The sequence below is a fragment of the Arvicola amphibius genome, chromosome 18 (assembly GCF_903992535.2).
Source record: "Arvicola amphibius chromosome 18, mArvAmp1.2, whole genome shotgun sequence".
Lineage (NCBI taxonomy): Eukaryota > Metazoa > Chordata > Mammalia > Rodentia > Cricetidae > Arvicola > Arvicola amphibius.
In genome coordinates this window covers 21513245-21535272 of record NC_052064.1, presented here as the reverse complement: position 1 = coordinate 21535272, position 22028 = coordinate 21513245, and the positions used below count along the sequence as shown (strand labels likewise).

General features: G+C 39.6%; 1 protein-coding gene across 1 annotated transcript in view; it reads right to left on the bottom strand.

Annotated features, from left to right (window-relative positions):
• The window catches only part of LOC119804089 (zinc finger protein 431-like), a 47456-nt gene extending 26589 nt beyond the window's left edge, over positions 1-20867 (bottom strand). Inside the window, exons 1-4 of the mRNA XM_038315620.1 lie at positions 20749-20867; positions 11925-11985; positions 5568-5785; positions 4855-4940 (exon numbers count right to left, since the gene is read on the bottom strand). Coding sequence (XP_038171548.1) covers positions 4855-4902 — 48 coding nt within the window. The 5' untranslated portion in view covers positions 4903-4940; positions 5568-5785; positions 11925-11985; positions 20749-20867. The remainder of the gene's footprint in view (positions 1-4854; positions 4941-5567; positions 5786-11924; positions 11986-20748) is intronic.
• Between the last annotated feature and the right edge of the window lie 1161 nt (positions 20868-22028).

Here is a 22028-nt window from a genome sequence, read left to right as displayed (position 1 = left end):
CTGAAGAGCAGTAAGGGTTCCCTGCCCTGAGGGAAGTCCAAGTTCCTCCCCCCTCCATCCAGGTCCAGGAAGGTGAGCATCCAAACAGTCTAGCCCCGCCCCCCAAAGCCAGTGTGTGTAGTAGGATCCAAATCCAGTGCCATTGTCCTTGGCTTCTCAGCAGCTCTCATTGTCTGTTTTTAATATTTCAAAAAAAAGGATTAAAAAATGTGCCTTGTAGCTTTGCATGCCACAGGCTCTTCATCAGGTTTGATCCTTTACTAGGCCTGGCTGCCTACACTGAAAAAAAGAGTTATCTTCTTACAATATTCCTGGGTAGCCTTTGATCCCTCCGTCCATCTAACTAACTTTGAGGAAGACTACTTACTTGGAAGGGGACGGTGTTACAAATGGATGTAAGGAGTATTTTACATGCTCACTTGAGCCACATAAATTTTTTCAGGATTTTCCCTTCCCTTCCTTGCCTTTTACAATAAAGACACTAGCCACAATTTAGATACTAAAATACAGCTGTAAATAAGATAGTACAATTTATAATTTATTATAATATGCCATGATATATCTCTTATCATGAATACAAGTCAAAGCAATATTTAGCTCTGGTTTTCTATCTTTCTATGAATAGATCTAGGTCTTTTTGCTGCCTTGGAGATACTTGAAACAAGTGGATATGAGACCATGATCAGTGTATTCTCAGGCTTTTTATCATACATAAAAGTTTCACAATAGCCCGGAATGGAGTATAATATAGGTTGATTTATCTGTGGATAAACTCACAGAAAGAATAGTGATCTGATCCACAGTCCTCTGCATGTGCTGGGAACTGGAATTGAATCCAGCAGCCAAAAGGACCTAATATAAAACTATATACAATAAGAACAAATATCAAGTATTGTCCAGGGAAAAAAAAGAGGCAAAATATACAAAAATAGAATTACAGCCATCATGAAAAACATCAAACATATATTAAACATATCAAACATATATTAAACACATCAAACATATATTAAATGTTTCAATAGTTATTTAATGATTCAATTGGTATTACATGTTAATTATTATTTAATGTCATTTAATGTTTCAACCATTATTAAATGTTTCAATTATTAACATATTCAAAGGAGTCTAAGTATTATACTAAAAATGGCTTGGCAAAGTCATGAGAGAAAAGTAACTATGACTATCTAGTCTTCAAACCCATCAAAGACCTGAGAAGGGAAATAATATTACTTGAGTAAACAGGAAGTGCAATCAAGCTACTTCCAAAAGGTACAAGAAATGACAGAGACAATCATCTAACTGGGTAATCACTCAAGGTCTCATCTGCAATGTTGGGACAAACAAATTTGGCTAAGTCCTAGAGTAACTAACAGACAATTTTCAGAGGCAGGAAATTTTTTTAAAAACTGTATTATCCTATCTTGTCAAGACTCCGCAGTCTTTTTTGCTTCTATATCACTTATCCAGTCTGGACACCATGCATTTTGTCAGTGGTGGAAGCAAGAGCAGTTCTTTGCCCAAAGGCCAATTTTGCCAAGAAAAAAACAAGTTCCAAGTGGGGTGTCTTCAGTGCCCAACATTCTTTTAATAACAGATCAGTGCTTCCAGGAGTAATTGTGTCTCATGTCCATATAATTTTAAGTTAACTAAATACAATCGTCTATAATTGTTTGAAGTGTTTGAAGCTTACCTATCTATATGGAATATAATCTCTAAAGATTCTGATTAGTCTATTTATCAGTATGACAAACATGGATGACTACTGACCTATAATTCTTAATACTCATATAACTTAAAGACTAAAACTTCATCTTTAAAAATTAAACAATCTTTAAACAAATGTGTAGAAAGTGACGACAATGACTTCAAAATGTAAGTAATATATAAGTATCTTGAACAAAGGTAGAAATGTATAGTGCAACATACATGATAAACATAGCCTTAAACTGTGTCAGTATTACCAAGTATCTTAAGCAGAGGTTAAAACATGCAAGCATACTGATATGGGATTTTCCTCTGTGTGTTGTGAATAGCATTGGTTAATAAAGAAATTGTCTTGGACCTGCACAGAGCAGAATAAAGGTAGGCGTGGAAAACTGCTGTCTCAACCCGGATTTGCAGCACCGCATTTACCAGCAGCAGTTGGGCCCTTGGGCTCCAGCAATGAAGGAATTCTGTTCCCTCTCAGGCTTTGACCTCACACTCATAGAGATATGATGTAGGCCAATAAGGGACTATATATCTAAGTCTCTATCCTTCTATGGAACCCAGGATTTAAACGTTGAGGTGAAGTACTGCTTTGTCAAAGACGTTGAATAGCAAGCTGCTAATATGTTCTCATTGCTTGCATTCCCCCCAAAATGTGCCATCCTTCTACTCAGCCCCCACTTAAGAACTCTTGCTACTCTTAGGTTCTCCCTACAACTTCTGGTCAGCTGATTGCTGATGCAGCCTCTTGACCCCAGGTTCATTCTATTTAATCAAAAACTGTAACACATGTTTGCATCATTTTAAAAAAGCAGCAGAAAAAAATGTAGCACACCTTTACACAGTGAAAATAATATTCCACAACAGCAGACCACTGTTGGAGGTCAGGCCTAGCTCACTATGGTGTGGATGATGTGTAAATGGAGACTGCGCTTTAGTTTCCTGGACACCAAGACCGGAATAATCACACAACATTATATTAATCACATCACTATTTTGTCAACAGCTCAGGTTTATTCCAATCTAGTTCTTGTATCTTAAATTAACCCATTTCTATTATTTTATATTTTACCACGAGGCTCATGGTTTGATACTTCACATCATGATTTTCAGGTGGCTACATGGAATCTGCCTGACTCTGCCTTCTTTCTGCCTACATCCAGTTTAGTTTTCCCAACTAGCTGTATTCTGCCCTGCGATAGCACCAAGTAGATTCTTTATTAACCAATGGCAACAAAATAAATTCATAGCATACAGAGAGGAGCCCCACATCAATGCTGCCTGTCACTGAGACCAGTGTGGGTGGAGTGGATGTCCTCAGTGTCTCTGTACCTCCATCTTCTCATAAGCTCTCAGAAAGGGACACTGTGGGGATTTTGAGCAGCTATCCAGGACAGAAGTGGACAGCACACATAAGATACGTGACGAGGGGTAGAGCAAGTACACTCAGATGATTCAGGACTACTAGAGGGTACAAATGTTATTGGGTAGGGTTGGTGAGGAACCTCAACTTAAAAGTTTTTCAGAGAGTTTGTTGTCCTATAACCAGACGGGTCTGGGCTCTGGTACTTTTGGATGGACCTAACTTCTACCTCTACCTGCATCTCCCAGAGGACTAGACCTTGCCTAACTTGTATGAACTTCATCCAGCTCTGCCCATATTTGAGAAGAAAATCATACTATCCTGAACATCTCTACAGATTCATGGTCATGTATGTACTTCATGAAGGTATTCAGGGTCTGGAGTTGAGCCAGACTAGATATCGGAAGAGTAGGATTGATGTTCCTAGCTTGATATAACATCTAAGTGTACTTGCTCTACCCTTCATCGCATATCTTCTGTGTGCTGTCCACATCTGTCCTAGATGGCTGCTATTGGGCAGCCATGGGGCGATCTTGAGTAGGTAAGTCCCTATCTGGAGGGCTTGACTGTCAGAAAGATTAAAGCCCCTGCTTTTAAGTAGGACCTGCAGGGACTCCAAGGAAAGATTTTCTTTAAAAGAGGACTTCCCCATATTTAATGAGGGTACATTCACCTGCAGACTGATTGACCTGTCAACGAAACCTTCTGAATTCCTCACATGGGGCACCATTCTGCCAGGGTCTCCAGCAGATATGGCAGAGGCAGAATCAATCCCATGGTCTCTCCCTGGGGTTGAGCAGGATGGTGAGTGTTGATGACCCAGACGTCCCCATCTGGCCCCTAGGGAGAAACATACTGAGTAGGGAGCCTGTCGAAGCAGGATCTCGTTTCATTGTATTAGACAGGAATTTATATAGAGTTGTGAATCTTGGGATGGGCAAGGTGGAGTAAGGAGTAAGGGCCAATAACATCCTGCCACTTTAGCAGTGCCTGGGCAGAAGTGGGTTTAGGTCAGGCTGTGCTGAGTCACTCATATGCAGAAGTCATGGCCAAAGATAGGTCTCCAAACTTGAGCCAGACTCAGGAAGTTACACTGGGCTTCACACACAGGCCTTATGAGGCCCAACAAGAATTTCTATTTTTCGATGAGTTTAGGTGTGCACAACATGCATGCATGTGTGTGATTGTGTGTGTGTGTGAATGCTGGTGTGTGTGCCCTGTAAGTGTTCAGCTCCAGAGGGAAAGGTATCCTGACTTGTCAGGAAGTCTGCTATACCTGAAAGTGTTACAGCGTGTAAGGAAAGGTATCCTATTTTGTTGGGAAGTTCACATATACAAACAAGTGTTATAGCTATGGAGGGAAAGGTATACTAACTTCTCAGAAAGTCAGGCTATACCCACAGCTATAAGGGAAGGTGATATATAAATGTCTCTTAGAATATCCTTCTTCCTCCCAAGCAGGCAGGCACCAGGGATTGACAAGGTGGAGATTGTGGAGTTTTTAATTCCCAGTGGGGCCCTCAAAGTGGGGGGCTGCAGGGTACTGTCACTGACCGCTACATGAGGTGCCAAAAAAGTAAGGAGTGGAAGAACTAGAGGGGAAGACCCAGCAGAGCTGAGTGGAGGAAGAGAACCGTTCATGCCAGCTTGTCCTCACGTGCACCCTAAACACTGCTCTCTGGCATTTGATCCTCAGGCTTTCACAAACCTCCATTCCCATCAGTCCACTCAGATTCCACAGCTCTTTGTTGATGCCTGATCACCTTAGCCTTAAAGTGACTTACGTTCTTGTCTCTGGAAGTCCTCACAACCTGGATGTCATCTTGAGTCATCACGGCTTAGAGCTCCTTTCTGAATGTTTTTCAGGCACCTGGGAAACAGAATATGATAGCATTCCTACAAAACAGCCTTCATGCCTGCAAGTTACTATTCTCTCCTTACAAGAGGAATGAACTCAAGCAGGTGTACACCTGATATGTGAACTTGGGGACTCCAATTGCAGCCAACTGCTTTGGTTAAATAGTCAACCATCTTTTAATGACTTTTACTGTCAGCTTGTTTCCTGAACATTTTTTTTTTTTACTTTTTCCTCATTTTGTGGAGATTTGGGCTCAGAAACTTTTTAAGCACCAAGTCTAAGTTAGTTTCTGATGCTATCACTCTTTTATTTCTTCTGGGTCATCAAGGCTGAGGTAAAGAAGAACTTAGATTAGCCATTCATACCTCAGTGTTATCAATAACATGTTCATGAGACTCAATAGAAGGCTCGGTACTTAGAACATTGGTGACTCATCCACAGGGCCTCACTTTGATACCCAGCACCCACAAGACAGTTCACAACTGTCTATAGCTCCATTCACAGAAAATCAGACACTGTCTTTTGGTCACCACTGATACCTGGCATGCACCTACATCTAAACTAAATTTCATTTTTTTTTAAAGACAACAGGCACATGAAGAAAACCTATTTTACAATGTCGAAGAATCACATACATACCTGTCTCTTCATCATTTGCATATCTGGTGCTCCAAGAGGCCAGGATCTGGAAATACAGGGAGTTCTGACCAATCTGATGTGGTGCTAGGAAAACTCCTGGGTACCCCAGAGGAGCAGTACTGCTGAGACAACTCTTCAGGTCTCACTACAATGCTGAAGGTGAAGATGTCCCACTCTTCCTTCTCTCTCTTATCACTTGAAGGTGATGAAAGTCCCGTCTAGATGGTTGTCAAAGGATTCAATGAAGTAATGTGAATGGAATTGCTTCTTATTTTCATTATTAAGACAGTTCTCTTTATTTGAATAAAGATAAAAAGGTTTGGTTGAAATCCATCTGAGTCCAGACAGATTTTATAAGAAAAAGTTCTGAATTTGAGAGAGGTCCTTTCTTTTGGGGATTTTTTTTTAAGACAATATATGTCCACATAGCCATAAATGCCAGGAATTCATTATGGGGAACAAGCTGGCCTGAAACTCACTGAGATCAGCCCCACCCACACTCCCGTGTGCTGTAATTATAGCAATGAACCTCTAAGCCCAGCTGAGATATGTTTTTAAAGGACTTATCATCGAATCAGAGAAAGAAAGAATAAAATAAGATTTAAAGGGACCAACATTGCTTTGATAAATACTAATATTTCATGAAATTCTATAATTGAAATGGGAGAATTATTTCATGCATTCTCAATAACTGGGTTACTTTCCTTGCTTTATTAATTCCATCCATTTAAAAATATTTGAAGTGAGTCTGTGTGTATACACTGGTGTCAGTGTGTATGTGGCATGGACAGGAAAACTAACAGGGGTCTATGATCTACTTCCACTATATGATTTCTAGTGATGATACCTAGGAAACCATTTGGCAGCAAGTGACCTCAATGGCACTTCTTTGGGTTTAAAAATGATTTGTGTATGTGCTGATGTAGGAGTGTGCACATGTAACTAAGTGAACAAATATGAAAAAATATGTAGGAGTATTATGGGTAACCCAGAGATAGAACTCAGGTTATCAGACTTAACAGCAATAAACGTTACTAAATAAGCAATTCTCTAGTGTATAATTTTAGTTCTGAGAAAGTGTTATAAATAAATGTTTAGCCCTCAGAATCAACAAGTTAAAACATGTGTGATGGTTTAATATTTTCAAAAACAGAGGATATATTACTCAAACTGTCCTAAATTCCTCTATCCTTGTATGAAATTATGTTTACAATCTGAAAAAAAGACAAGGGTTTACTGTTGTAATATTTCTTCTAGTTGAATTTGAGCACCAGTGAGATGGCTCATTTGGAAAGGCTGTTGTGTGCAAGGCTAGAAACCTAACCTCAATTCCTATAGAACATCAAGCTATGGTATCAGATACACAGTTGGTTGCTGATTATACTATTTTATTTAATCTATACCAGGTAAATGAAAATACTTCTTTGAATACACAAATGAGGTATTTAATGTTTCTTATAAGCTCTTCTATGAAATATTTTAACATTAACATTGTTAAATTGTATTGACAAAATACCACACAATGGGAGTTCATCATCTACCCTTGGATTTTTACTCAGGTAGCAAACACATGAGCATCATGAGTTAAAATGTATCCCTGAATCACTACTGACATCCAAGCCAGGATGAATAACAAACAACAAAATCTCAAGGGAATTTTTGAAAATATGAAACACAAAACCAGAAACAACAAAGGATCACACTTTCAGACACACCTGCTTGAAAAGTATGATCACACCTGGCCTGATATTTCAATAACCAATGGGACACTAGGATGATGGGGACACTATTCTTACAGGTTACAGCAGAAAAATACCTATCTTTAGGTAAAGGCACAATAGAAGATGAACAAAAGCCATAGAAGGAATATAAGGACTACAAAATAAACTTCACTAAATGGACTTGCCACACATACAAAACACTTTTGTGCCTACCTCAAATGTTTCAAAATAGAAATCAAAATGCAATGATTTCCAACATCAGTCTTGCGTGAAAATGGTAGGTAATTTACTTCCTTCAAGGCTATGATGAAAAAGAAATTTTCTTGAAGCTGAAGAAAACTGTGATGTCTAAAGTCATTGGCACATTGTTTTCATAAATAGGGTTTTTCTTTATGAGTTGGTTCCTATAGCCAGACTTCAAAATGATATAAATAGACTTTAAAATATTTATAGCACTAGAGACATGGTTGGGTGGCTAAAAAAATGCTCATTCCCAGGACCAAGAACAGATTGTTGACAAACTTCCTATAATTCCTGCTACGAAAAGATCAAAGGGATTAACTATCTCAGGATACAGAATGCACATTCACATGCCCACACAAACACACATCACATAATTACAATTAAAACAATGCTATAAACAATTTTTCACTCATGAAGATTTTCCTCCTGTAAGCACCCATTAGTGTAAAAGAGGAGTTGAGACATTTTTATGGCTTAAGTCCAGTTTTTCATCATGAATTTTTTCATGTAAAAATAATTAAAGAAAATAATTAGGCTTGAAGTAAGAGAAATTAACCTTTCTAAGTTGGTGGAATCATTTGGGAAGATTCAGGAAATGCTGCCCTGCTGGAGGAAATATGTCACTGAGGGTAGGCTATGAAAATTTACATCCATACACTAGTTCCCGATCCCACTCTCTGCATTATGCTGCAGTTTATGATGTAAGCTCTTAAACTCCTGCTTTAGCTGCTATGTCTGACACTTCATGCCATACCCACTTTCATGGTGATCCTGTATGCTTCTGGAACCAAGGGTCAAATTAAATGATTTTATAAGTTGACACAGATATATCACAACAGAAAAGGAGCAAGTTCATATCCATGAAGTTTTACATCTGAATTAGTTATTCCATGCAACAATGGAGAAGTATAAAATCTAAAAGGGTTACACTAATGTAGTAAAGAGCAGTGGGCTGTGTTCCTGCCACCCAGCTCCCGGCCACCTGGCTAGCTTATGCCCTGAAATAACAAGACACAAATTATATTCTTTTAAACACTGCTTGGCCCATTAGCTCTAGCCTCTTACTGGCTAACTCTCACATCTTGATTAACCCATATTTAGTAATGTGTGTAGCACCAAAAGGTGGTGGCTTACCATGAAAGATTCAGCATGTCTGACCTGGTGGCTGGCTTCATGGCAACTGTCTCAGAGAGGAGAAGCATGGCAATTGCCTGAAGCGTCTGCCTAACTTCCCTTCTTCCCAGCATTCTGTTCTGTCTACTCCACCCACCCAAGGGCTGGCCTATCAAATGGGCCAAGGCAGTTTCTTTATTAACCAATGAAATCAACACAAACAGAAGACTCTCCCACATCACATTAACATTTAAATTCACAGTGCAAGTGTTCCAGCTCTGGAAAGAAAGGTACCCTGACTGTCTGGAGTCAGGCAATACCTACAGTTGTGAAGGGAAGGTATCCAGAAGACCTACAACTATAATGAGAAAGGAATCCTGACTGTCAGGAATTCAGAATAAACCTGGATTAGTGGTCTCCCCACTAGATCTAGCAATCCTGTTCCTCTCTGAGAGAGAGAGGAGAGAGAGAGAGAGAGAGAGAGAGAGAGAGAGAGAGAGAGAGAGAGAGAGAGACAGAAAGAGCAGCACTACAGCTGGGCTCTGCTCCATAATTATGAAAGAGCAGCCCAGCAGAGATGTCTGTTGCTGATCTGCTCCATTCCCCTAAAGGAGTATCCCATAAGTGCTGTTCATTGCTTCTCTGCTCTTCTATGCTAAGTGAGTTTCCACACAGGTATCAATTGTATCTCAGTTCATCTCCACAAGGGGGTTTCTGATCCATTCCAGTGAAAGAAGGTCTTCACACAAAGCTCAGTCACGAGATTTATTTGGGAAGGAGAGTGGCTGCCCCTGCCAGGGTTGAAAGGGGCAGCAGCCAACTGAAAGAGCACACAGTTTATATAGAGCTTCTTAGGCCCAGAGGTTTTCTAAGGAGATTTTGAGGGTGGGAATTGCTCAGATTTCAATGCTGAGCTGGAACAAGCCCAGAGATGGGCTGGATTTTACACTCAGGGATTGTTGATTTTTTATGCACATTTGGTCAAGGGTAAAGTATGTTTACTTGGCTCTAGTTTGAGTGTCCTGTGTGTTTCTTTCCCCTGCCCTTTTTAACTTTTTGGCTCTGTTTTCAGGGTGATAATGTTTCTTTCACTGGTTATAGATTTAGGGACAAAGTATATTCCTTTGGCTCTGGTTTCAGGACCAAGGTGTGTTTCTTTGACTGGCCCTTTATTCTACCCATAGGGCTTCATAAATTCATGAATTCAGTTTTGCCATTGGTTTGCTGGTACAAACAAAATAAAAATGGATATCATAAAGCTTGAATAGATGTTGACACTGTCAATTCATTTTTCTACAAAATAAATGCTGTTGGTCAAATGACTGCATGTTTGCTAAAAATCGTAAAATGTAATTTATAACAAAAAGTCCTCAGAATCTTTTTCAGGTATGCAAAGACTACTGTAATATGGAAAAGCTTTATCAGATTGATTGCACACAAAGTTTTACTCCCATATAGGTGAAAAACATTACCATACTGAAATCATTTTATAGAGTTTCATTCCAGTATGACTTTTTTCATGTTTTTGAAGACTACACTGACTAAATTCATAGAGTTTCTCTCTAGAATGGTTTATTTTATGTATTTGGAGATTATTATGACACATAAAAGCCTTACCACACTGATTCCATTTATTGGGTTTCTCTCCAGTATGTGTTCTTTTATGCTTTTGAAGACTACTTTGACATGCAAAAGGTTTCCCACAGTCATTACATTCATAAGGTTTCTCTCTAGTATGTGTTCTTTTATGCCTTTTAAGACTACTTTGATATGCAAAGGTTTTGCCACACTGATTACATTCATAGGGTTTCTCTCCAGTATGTGTTCTTTCATGCATTTGAAGACGATTGTGACATGCAAAGGCCTTACCACACTGATTACATACATAGGGTTTCTCTCCAGTATGTGTTCTTTTATGCTTTTGAAGACTACTTTGACATGCAAAGGTTTTACTGCACTGATTGCATACATAGGGTTTCTCCCCACTATTCTTCTTTTATGTATTTGAAAAGTACTGTGATGAGCAAAGGCCTTCCCACATTGATTACATTCATAGGGTTTCTCTCCAGTATGTGTTCTTTTGTTCCTTTGAAGGTAACTGTCATACGCAAAGGCTTTAACATATTGAGTATATACTGAAAGTTTCTCTTCAGTTTGATTTCTTTCATGCCTGTAAGGATAATTGGCACATGTAAAAACTTTACCACATTCAATACACTGTTTAACCTACATACCTGTATGAATTAATCTTAAAATTTGTTCCAAATGTAAAGAGGAATGAGATATTAAGGTTTTCTATCTGTAAAAACTCAAGCTTTGCTCTTTAATTAAGGGTCGTTTTGCATCTTTGAAGATACCTGTGATGGTAAATTCCTTCATTTCATGGGTCTCCTTTACAGAAACGTTTTTCTATATTTTTCACATATTTGAAGAGAACTAGATAAACACAGAACTCTACCACCTTTCTTGCATCCGTAAATTTTCCTATACTCTGAATCATATACATTTGCTAAGTGAACTAGCACACCCAGAAGTATTTGCACAGATCTAGAACTCATAGGACTTTTTTACAAGTTTTTTTTCCACATGTTTTAACAATGATGGGGGAATTCCAATTACTTGTATAGGAGAAACAAATTCAACAAGTATACTCAACATGGAGACTACTGCTTATCTTATAATTGTTTTTAAAGAGAGGTATACTACATCTTTCTATTCCCCTATGCTCATACGTTTGTATCAAGAGTAACGTATGGCATTCATAGTAAAGGGAGAATCACAAATAAAAGATTTTTGCATTTGAATTTCTGTTCCTCAAAGATTTTTGGTATAGGTATTAAAGTTTCTCTAAAACAACTGTCCTTGACTCTTGACTCTAACTGCCTCACAGCAAGTATAATGCATAGTACAAGATGTACTATGGACTATCGGCTTAGTAGAAGGCTTTTCATATATACCTATTATCTCTTCAATGTGTATAACTCGTATTATGATTAGCAAAAAAAATGGATTGGCAGATCTACAGAAGAGCTCTCATGGTGCTATGATTCAAATGGTGATATCTATTTAGGCATTGTTTTCTTGGCTTGTATCTTAAAAGAATGACTTGCAAATGCAATTTAACTACCTGCAATTGAGGTATATGGATTAGTGAGAATTTAATAATCATCAATGCACTTAAAGCCATGATTATTTACACTGTTGCTTTTGTGTAAAGCTTCCAGGATACATTACAGTTTCATCAGAGGCACACTGTTATTAGCTTGCACAGGAAAATTACCTTTCATGTCTTCTAGAAATTTGACAATGTTCTTCAATATTATGGTCCTCCCAAATGTATCCTAAAATATAGTACCAGAAAATGTATGTTACATTATTGAAAATTGTGCAAAATTTAAGTTACTATCTTCCGTGAACCTTAGAACTATTTATTCACCTCATTCTTCTTTCTCAAATAACAGAAGATTATCAAAAACCAAGGAACATCGATGTTCATGAGTGAGATTGGCCTGTAATTCTCTTTCTTGGTTGAGTCTTTGTGTGGTTTAGGTATCAGGGTAATTGTAGCTTCATAAAAGGAATTTGGCAATGACTGTTCTGTTTCTATATTATGAAATACCTTAAGGAGTATAGGTATTAGGTCTTCTTGGAAGTTCTGGAAGAATTCTGCATTGAAACCATCTGGTCCTGGGCTTTTTTTTTGTAGGGAGGTTTCTGATAACAGTTTCTAATTCTTCGCGACTAACAGGACTATTTAGATTGTTCACCTGGTCCTGGTTTAACTTTGGTATATGGTACTTATGTAAAAAAGTGTCCATTTCTTTTACATTTTCCAAATGAAAAGGGGGACATAACCACAGACACAGAGGAAATTCAGAGAATCATTAGATCTTACTACAAAAGCCTGTATGCCATAAAATTGCTAATGTTTTTATTTGTCCATTTGTAACTGCTTAAACATGGAGTTTGTTTTTGTAAAATGTTATTCGTGTAACAGTTTAAATTGGAACATGTCAGCTTTCGGGAAAATGAACACAGAACCGGAGTGAATATATTTGTAGGAACTTCAGTAAAAACCTCTTGAGTTCTTTCTGTTTTGTTTGCTTTACTGATTTTTGCAATGGAGACAGGGTCTTAATGTGTACTTCCACCTGTCCTGGACCTGATTGCATAGGCTTGACTGGCATTCAATTCAGAGACAAATATACCCACCTGTGCTTTCTGAATGCTGTGCTTGAAGGTACAATACACCCAGTTTGTCCATCTTATTTTTCCTTTTTGTAGTTAGTAATTCTTCATACAATTTTTCTTATCTTTTTGGGCCTGGGTTACCTCACTCAGGATGGTGTTTTCTATTTCCATCCATTTGCATGCAAAATTCAAGATGTCATTGTTTTTTACCGCCGAGTAGTACTCTAATATGTATATATTCCACACTTTCTTCATCCATTCTTCCACTGAAGGGCATCTAGGTTGTTTCCAGGTTCTGGTTATTACAAATAATGCTGCTATAAACATAGTTGAACAGATGCTTTTGTAATATGATTGGGCATCTCTTGGGTAAATTCCCAACAGTGGGATTGCTGGGTCCTGGGGTAGGTTGATCCCAAATTTCCTGAGAAACCTCCACACTGCTTTCCAAAGTGGTTGCACAAGTTTGCATTCCCACCAGCAATGGATGAGTGTACCCCTTACTCCACATCCTCTCCAGCAAAGGCTATCATTGGTGTTTTTGATTTTAGCCAATCTGACAGGTGTAAGATGGTATCTCAACGTTGTTTTGATTTGCATTTCCCTGATTGCTAAGGAGGTTGAGCATGCCCTTAAGTGTCTTTTGGCCATTCGAACTTCTTCTGTTGAGAATTCTCTGCTCAGTTCAGTGCCCCATTTTTTAATTGGGTTAATTAGCATTTTAAAATCTAGTCTCTTGAGTTCCTTATATATTTTGGAGATCAGACCTTTGTCTGTTGCGGGGTTGGTGAAGATCTTTTCCCACTTGCTGGACCAGAAGCCATGGATGCCATCAGAAATTCACATAAGCTACTAGCCTATGGACCTCTTACATTCTTTCCAAAAAACACCAACACTATCCCAAATTCCACTTCCCTCCTTCTCTCTGTGGTGTAGCCTGCAACTTGGGTGGAGACCCTGTGCTCCAAAGACAAACCATCTGGCAGAAGTCCATGTAGGCCACCTGCCCTCAGACCTCTCCCACGCTCTCACTGTACCCTCAATACTATCCACAAGCTCCCTCCCCTCTTCAAATTTTCAGTCCCAATCTCCTTGCGCAGATACTCCCCTCTAGAAGAAAGGCCACACCTACTACAAGACTTTCAGCCCCCAAAGTGGGGTAAGAACCCCAGTTCAACCATAGGCCTCACAGACCAGAATACCAGAGAGCAAATACAAACCAGGGAAAAAAACACCCACGCAACAAAGACAAACGGAGAAATTGGCCCTTATACCCACAATCATCTCAAACCCAGATACCGAGACACAGGCATAAGAACATGACCAACAACAGACAGAGCAAGATGACACCACCCAGATTCCAGCAATCCTACTGCAGAACACGCTGAATATTCAAACACAGTTGAAGTACAATTAAGTTAGCATAAACTTTATAAACATGACAGAGGTCCTTAAGGAGGAAGTGAATGAATTCCTTTAAAAAAGCAGGAAAAAGATAAACAAATTATATTAGAGAATATAAAGAAAGCCAAAAAAGAAACAAACAGTTGACAGAAATGAATGAATAGGTTCAGGACCAGAAAATGAAAACAGACGCAATTAAAAATGCAAACTGAAGGAATTCTGGAAATAAAAAAAATCTAGGTTATTGAACAGAACCTACAGAGGCAAATGTCACTAAAAAAATACAACACATGAAACAAAAATTCAGGCTTTGAATGTATGATAAATGGATATAGCAATCAAAAAATATTAGATCTAAACAAAAATTTTCTGAAATATAACATCCAGGACACCTGGACACTATGAAAATAACAAATAAGAATATTAGGAATAAAAGAAAAATTACAGATCAAAGGTCAAGAAAATTTTTTTTAAAAATTAAGTCAAAAATTTTCCTAACATAAAAATGGACACTGGAGAACACTATCCACAAAATCAACTAAGCAGGCCTCATAGGGACTCACAGAGACTGAAACTGCAAGGCTCTGCACTGGGTCCTCTGCATATAAGTTGTTATTGTGTAGCTTAGTGTTTTTGTGCCAGTGGGAGTGGTGGGGAGATATCTCTGACTCTTTTACTTGCTCTTGGGATGCTTTTTCTTCTACAAGGTTGCCTCATCCAGCCTTGATATGAAGGTTTGTGTCTAGTCTCACTGTAACTTGCTATGCAATGCTTTGTTGCTAGCCCTAGGATACCCGCTCAATTCTGAAATTAAAGGGAGGAGGAGTGGATCTGGTGGAGAAGGAAGCAGTGAAGAGGACTGGGAGGAGTTGAGGGAAGGGAAGCTGCAGTTGGAGGTACTGTATGAGAAAAGAATAAATTTTAAAAAGAGAAAGAAAGGAACATGGGCACAGTTAGGGAAGACTTGAACAACATAAGACTAAAATTCATCGGGGCAAACAGCAAATCTTGGAGGTCTGTCTCAGGCAGTTAGGTCTTCATTCTCAAAGGGCTTACACAGTTATATCCCTGAAAAGTTTTATACATGTCTCTCCTTTGCTAGTTCCACTCCCTGTATGCAGCTCACCATGGCATATGTCTCACAGCTTGGGTGTCTCAAAATACAAATGTGGCTTCCTCTTCACAGATTCATTCAATGACTCTCACAGGATCCTCACTGAGTTTCTGACTCTGCATCCAGATTGGTGCAACAGTGCTGAGCTGAAACCTCGGAAGATTCTATGACTTATAAATTTTGCATCTTTCTTGTTTCCATTACAAGTACAACATGGGTTATCACCCTCCCCCCAAAATTTGGCTACTACACTTGAATCAATGCTAATAGCTGGTCGTAGCAATGGCTTTATCAGTTTTGCAGCAGATGGCAATTAAAGTTTAGATGTCACCCACAAGATGGATAATTCCCTGATGGAGGAACTCTGTTTCAAGGAAGGCTTATAGGGCCTTAGACTCAGAACACTGTTTGCTTCTCTCTGTAATTTACATGTGTAAACAGCTGTGGAATCTCCCCATTACCATTGGAACACATGTGCTTCTTTCCTACCCCTCAGATAGAAAAGGTTAGTTCTTTCCAACATTTGTGAATTTCTTTTGCAAACTGTGGGTACAGTTTTGAAGCTCGTTCTCCAGAGACCACAATAAACCAGAATAACAGGAGGTTCTGTATGGAGTTGCATCTTGGGATTACGAATCAGGTTGCCTATGCCTACAGAAATTGAAGGCTTAGACGGATGGAGTCTTACCCTTAGGATACCTTCCTAGGCTTCAAATGCTAAGAGGAGCCTTCTCTTTAATGGTGCTAAACTTCATGGAATTTTCTGCCTCTTCTTCACCACAGGACTGCCCCTTAAACTACCTCATGCTGGTTTTCTCTATTAAACTGAATCTTCATGTCTTTCTGCCCCACTTGTTTCTTTTTCACTGAGGACCCAAATGAGTCAACAGTGATAAACACCCAACATAATAAATTCTTTACCAAGAAATCAGCCAATTATGTTTTAATTCTTCCTTACTCGGTTTCTCAGGGAATAGAGAAAATAGTGATGATTTGGGGACAAAATATTATACAAATGACTGCTAGCTAATTTTTTCATGGATTCTATAACTCCCATATTCCTAGTGTTAAAAGATTAGCTAAGTAAGCTCTGGGTGCATTTTCTATGGCTTTTGCCATCTAAAGTCCTAATATCATCCACATTCCTCCAAAAGACAACGTTCCCACATTCAATCCAGCAACATAACTACTCTATGTGTGAGCACTGCCAGTTTGACTGAGGTCAAGTGACCTTACCACCATCTTAACTGAGGTCAGGTGATGTTGCCACCACCTTGGTTGAAAGCCAGGTCAGGTGACCAAGTTCTGCCATCTTTACTGAGGTATACCATGCCTGGTCCCTCAATTTACCTATGTTTCTGTCTCTAAATTTCTCTTGTTGACTCTGTTGCATGTGTGTTTTATGCAGTGGCATGCCTTTGATAGGGCCCACCAAGAGCATCCACTGCATCCATTTCCTGTTCACTCTGTGTGGGGGTTCATACATGTAATTTAAATGTACCTATGCTCACTGCTAAATGTTATAATTGTCTGTTCACTGCATCTCATTTCAGACTACAAAAACAGTAAGTCTCATTTTTAAACTAGTAAGTACTTTTAAGTCTCTTACAAAAACACTTTATATTTAACCCAATTCTCATTTTAAATATATTAAGATGTTCTCTACTATTTTCAGTTCTACCATTAACATTCTAGTGCAAGCAGTGTTTTCTTCTTCTTCTTTTTTTTTTTTATGAGTGTAAATCTTACCTGTTAAGAGCTAGTACAGTACAGTCAGACCCAGCTCTCCAGGCAGATTCTATAGTGTAGTTACACCTGATAAACAGCCCTCAACTGCTCAGAGATCTAGGGGAATATGGCATTTAAATATTTAATTATTAAAAAAATCATAACAAAAAAGAGACAGGTTGGCTGCTAGCAGCAGCACTCTACTTCCTCCAGAGAAGACAGAAGACAGATGGGCACAGAACAACGTCCACCCACAGTTCGCTTCAACTGACAGGCACTGACCACTGGGAAAAACTGCCTTTCATCTAAACTGAAGATCTCCAGACATGGACAGAATCACTGGAATCGACAGTCTAGCTGCTCAGGTCAAGGTAGGCTTGTCTTCCCACAGATTTCTTAGCCCACGGGATCTTCTAGAGCCTGGCAGGTTCTGTGTTAAACAGCAAAAGACAAATACGCCCTTCAGTGGCCATGGAGGACCCTGAAGAGTAGCTCTAGTGCCAAACAAGTAAGTTTTCTGTCATTTTTTAATCAGTAACCCAAGTAAAATTTTATCCTTCCCAAAGATCCCTGATGCAGTTTGACAGCTGAGAGGTTTTGTCAGTTCAAAAAACAAAAAAAAAACAAAAAAAAAACTCACCAAACAAATTTCAGAAAAATACAAATACAAAACTTGCAAGCTATAAAGTGTGAGGACAAAGACAAGTTATAAAACTTCTCTCTCATGCTGCCTTTCACAGTCTTTTTTTTTTTTAAATGTATACAATATTCTGTCTGCGTGTATGCCTGCAGGCCAGAAGAGGGCACCAGACCCCATTACAGATGATTGTGAGCTACCTTTGGAAGAGCAGGCAATGCTCTTAATCTCTGAGCCATCTCTCCAGCCCATGCCTTCCATAGTCTTAAAAATACTTTTCATTGTGCAAAAATATCTGTCACAGACATTCTAAAATAAATATGCTATTCTTTATACAATGTATATGTCTAAAATTTCTGTTCTCACAAACCCAAAGAATTCGTGGGGGTTCCAGAGAGATGAATTAAAGGATCTAACTTAAACAGATCAGATACATTTCCCTCAATTCCCTGGTGCTAAAAATTTTCTTATTCCTTAACTTTGTCCTCTGTTCTGCCAAAACCTTAAACAGGTGTAAGCAACACCAGACATTTTCATACCACAAAAACTGGACAGGAACAAAGAGACCATCTATGCCAGGATGTGACCAGCACCCAGACTTCTCAGGTTCTCCCCCCAAAGATGATACCCACAAATAAACAGGAAGCAGTCTTAAGAATCCACTGCCCCGATTTCTTTAACCTGTGGTGTCTAGTCTCCCGCCTTTTTATTAAAGGGGGGAGGGGGAATGTGATGATCTGTCCTGTCCCTTTAAGAGACAAGCCATGCTTGTAATCAAGTACATGATAAAGAATGACTATAGTGGATCAATAGGTATTCTACTAATAACACCTTAGGAGCAGGTATACAAACCAATGCATAATATGATCAAAAGGAAAATTAACAGTGTTTCTCATACTTCCTCTCCAAAGGGGAATTTTGCATTTCACATTTGCTGTTGTCCTTAAGTGTCCTTTAGGGTCAGGCTCCAGGTTACACTCTAAACAACTGAAATAGAAACAGGCATTTTGCCGGCTAGGTATTTAGGCAGATAGGAGAGTTACAGAACAAAGATATTGCCAGGATGATTTCTAAAGTATACCAGTGACCTGAAACAGCAGTCCATTCTTCAGAGACAGGGTCCTGAGAAAATTACAGGGGGTGACAAAGATAGGACAAGTAGAAGGTAAGAAACATAAAAGAGGGATGGAGAGATGGCTCAGAGGTTAAGAGCATTGCCTGCTCTTCCAAAGGTCCTGAGTTCAATTCCCAGCAACCACATGGTGGCTCACAACCATCTGTAATGAGATCTGGTGCCCTCTTCTGGCCTGCAGGCACACGTGCAGGCAGAATACCGAGAATACAATATGCATAATAAATAAATCTTAAAAAAAGAAACCTAAAAGCTAGGGTGGGGAGGTATTGCAGAAGGTATGTACCAAGAGTAGGATTTTCCTGGGTGCTGGTGGCACATGCCTTTAATCCCAGGACTCAGGAAGCAGAAGCAGGTGGATCCCTGTGAGGCCAGCCTGGTCTACAGAGTGAGTTCCAAGATAGTTAGGACTATCCCACAGAGAAATCTTGTCTCGAAAACAAAAAACCAACAACAAAAAGAAAGAATAGCATCTCATGTCTTATATCCTTCTTGGGGGGGGGGGATAATGGAAGAAAATGGGAGAATTTTATGAAGTCAGTAGACAATATTACACAATGGGAAAATATAGGAGGAAGGTAGTCAAACAATTCTACACAAGGGGAACACGGGGTATCCCAAAAACTTTACTAAGTGCAGAGTGGCCTTGGGACTAAAAAATCATAGTTCCATATGCTGGGAAGACTGGGTTTCTCAGGACCTAGTCCCAGAGGACTTAGTCCCAGACATTACCAGCTCTTCCAAACATATTCCTGGTTTTAGAGAAGGAGCTCTATGTTTTATTATGAATACATCGGACACTTAGGGAATGTTCCCAAGAATGTTCTTTCTCCCTGCCTGAGGTCCTAAATGAAAGCCTCGATTGATCAGGTCAGTCCTTACCACAACCCTATTTTATTTTTCAAATATTTGTCACCTCATGTCATATTGCACATCTGGTAGAACTCTGCTTTTCTCAAAAAGAAAACAGAAACTTTAAGGCACACCAGGCCTTAAGGTTGGTTGGGACCCTGTAATGCCTCCCAGCACAGCTTGTTAGAGGCCTTTTCTTTGATATGGGGATGGACCTCAAGACTGGTCGTGAATCAGGGGTGGCTTCTTTGTAATGGTTTGGAGCTAAGTATCTGGTCAATCCTAATGAACAATGTGTGCCCTAGCATCCTAACCTCTAACAGCCATGATTTATATACACTTATCTTTTGGGTGTTTTAAGCACAGTCTTCCCTCAGCTAAATTCTACTTTGTGAGACTTAACTATTTTCTAAGCATTAGTAAATCCTTTATATATCTAGTTTTACTCGTTTTTTTAAAAGATTTATTTATTAAGTATACAGTATTCTGGCCTGCATATGTCCCTGCAGGCCAGAAGATGGCAGCATATTTCATTACAGATGGTTGTGAGCCACCATGTGGTTGCTGGGAATTGAACTCAGGACCTTTGGAAGTGAAGCCAGTTCTCAACCTCTGAGCCATCTCTCCAGCCCCGTCTAGTTCTACTCTTGTACATTAAGACACAGTAGTGGAGTGCTATACATCACGTGAGATGCCTCTGATAACCTCCACAAATTTAAATATAAATGGAGATTATATGTAAAGGTTAAATGCAAAGTGCTCAATGTCGAGAAGATACTGCAGCATCTAGGCCTCTACAAGTTTGGTAACTTGTTTCCATGAATACATGAAGCATGTAAAAGCCGACTAGAAAGACGTTTGTACACACAGCTCACTGCTCCCAACTCTCTAAGCAGATTAAGCCCACAGAGCAGAGTTATTCAGAGGCGTGCCCACAGGTCCACGAATTAGCGAGGACTGCATGGGACTTCACAACACAGGGAACCTGGCGGCAGGTTCCCACCCAGATCCAGGGAGAATGCATCATACTGTCTCCCGCACCTCACCTTCTGCTGCTCTCCATTTGGAGACAGCATTCCCTCGCTCGCCATGTTGTGGTTTCTCAGCTCGCCAAAACTCTCAGCTCATCTCCCTGCAGCGGCAGCTTCCCCACAGGAGACTAAACCACTGGCGCCAGCTCCTCTTCAAAGCCAAACCTGAGTGCCCGGAAAAACCCTGCACCACTTTCTGACTGGCAGGTCATCTGGACGGCCTGATTGGCTAGTGCGGCCTAAGTGACAAGAACACCTCCCACAGGGCTATAGTGTGCTTAAAAACACAGCACACTGGTTTCTGGTCATTCCTTCCACACACAGTCAAAGATCTTTTCTAGCTCGGCCAAGATATGCATTTAAATAGCACTTGCCCCTGGCTCCCAAGCAGATGCAGATATCTTTCACTCCGTAGGAACGTCCCCTTTTCCTACTGAACACAACTTGGCTAGCTAGCTTTTACAGTGCACGGTATTAGGTGGGTGGAGAGATTTCCTGCCCCACAAGGGGAAGGGTAGAGAGTTTTAAGGTCACAAAAGGAGATGTTTGTTCTCTGGTTTCACGCTGAGGTCAGATGAACTGAAGCTAATTTTTACCTGGTTATCACAGCAATTTCAGACAACCATGAAAAGCAGAAACCAGATCTCAAACAATAGGTATTTTCCCCATCAGAACGCTGATGACAGCTCCATGGCTTTATGAGTTTTATTCCTGAAATTCAGAGCAAATTCCAGCAAATGAAAAATAATAGAGTAGTGTTCATGGAAATTTGAATACATAGGGAATAACAGAGCCAGGAAGAATGTCTTTATGAGCACTGCTGTTAGCCAGCACATCTCCCTCCATGGACTAGTGCATAAAAATATGCAGCTGCATTATTCAAGATTCTCCACATGAACAGGACTGGTAGAATGAATCTCACCATTTAAGAAAAAATTGGGCTTATTAAAAAAGTCTCACAAGCTGTGGTGAAGGTTGTCTTAAAAATAGATGCCTACCAATGGTAATTGGAAAGTCCAGCAAATTGCTTCTCAGGCTTTTGTCTAAGATCAAGTGAAGAATCCAGTAGTTGTTCAGCCCATGAGGCTCCATGTCTCAGTTGGTTTTCAGTATACATCAACATTTCAAAGAAGTAGACTCTAATGCTAGTAAAGGAATGAGCTTGGTAGTCAGAGACAGAGCAAGGAGGCAAAAGAGAGACCTTTCTTCTTCACTATCTTTTATATATGCCAGCTGCTATCAGAAGGTGAGATACAGATTAAAGGTGAATCATAGTCTTTGCTTGATTGGGTTTG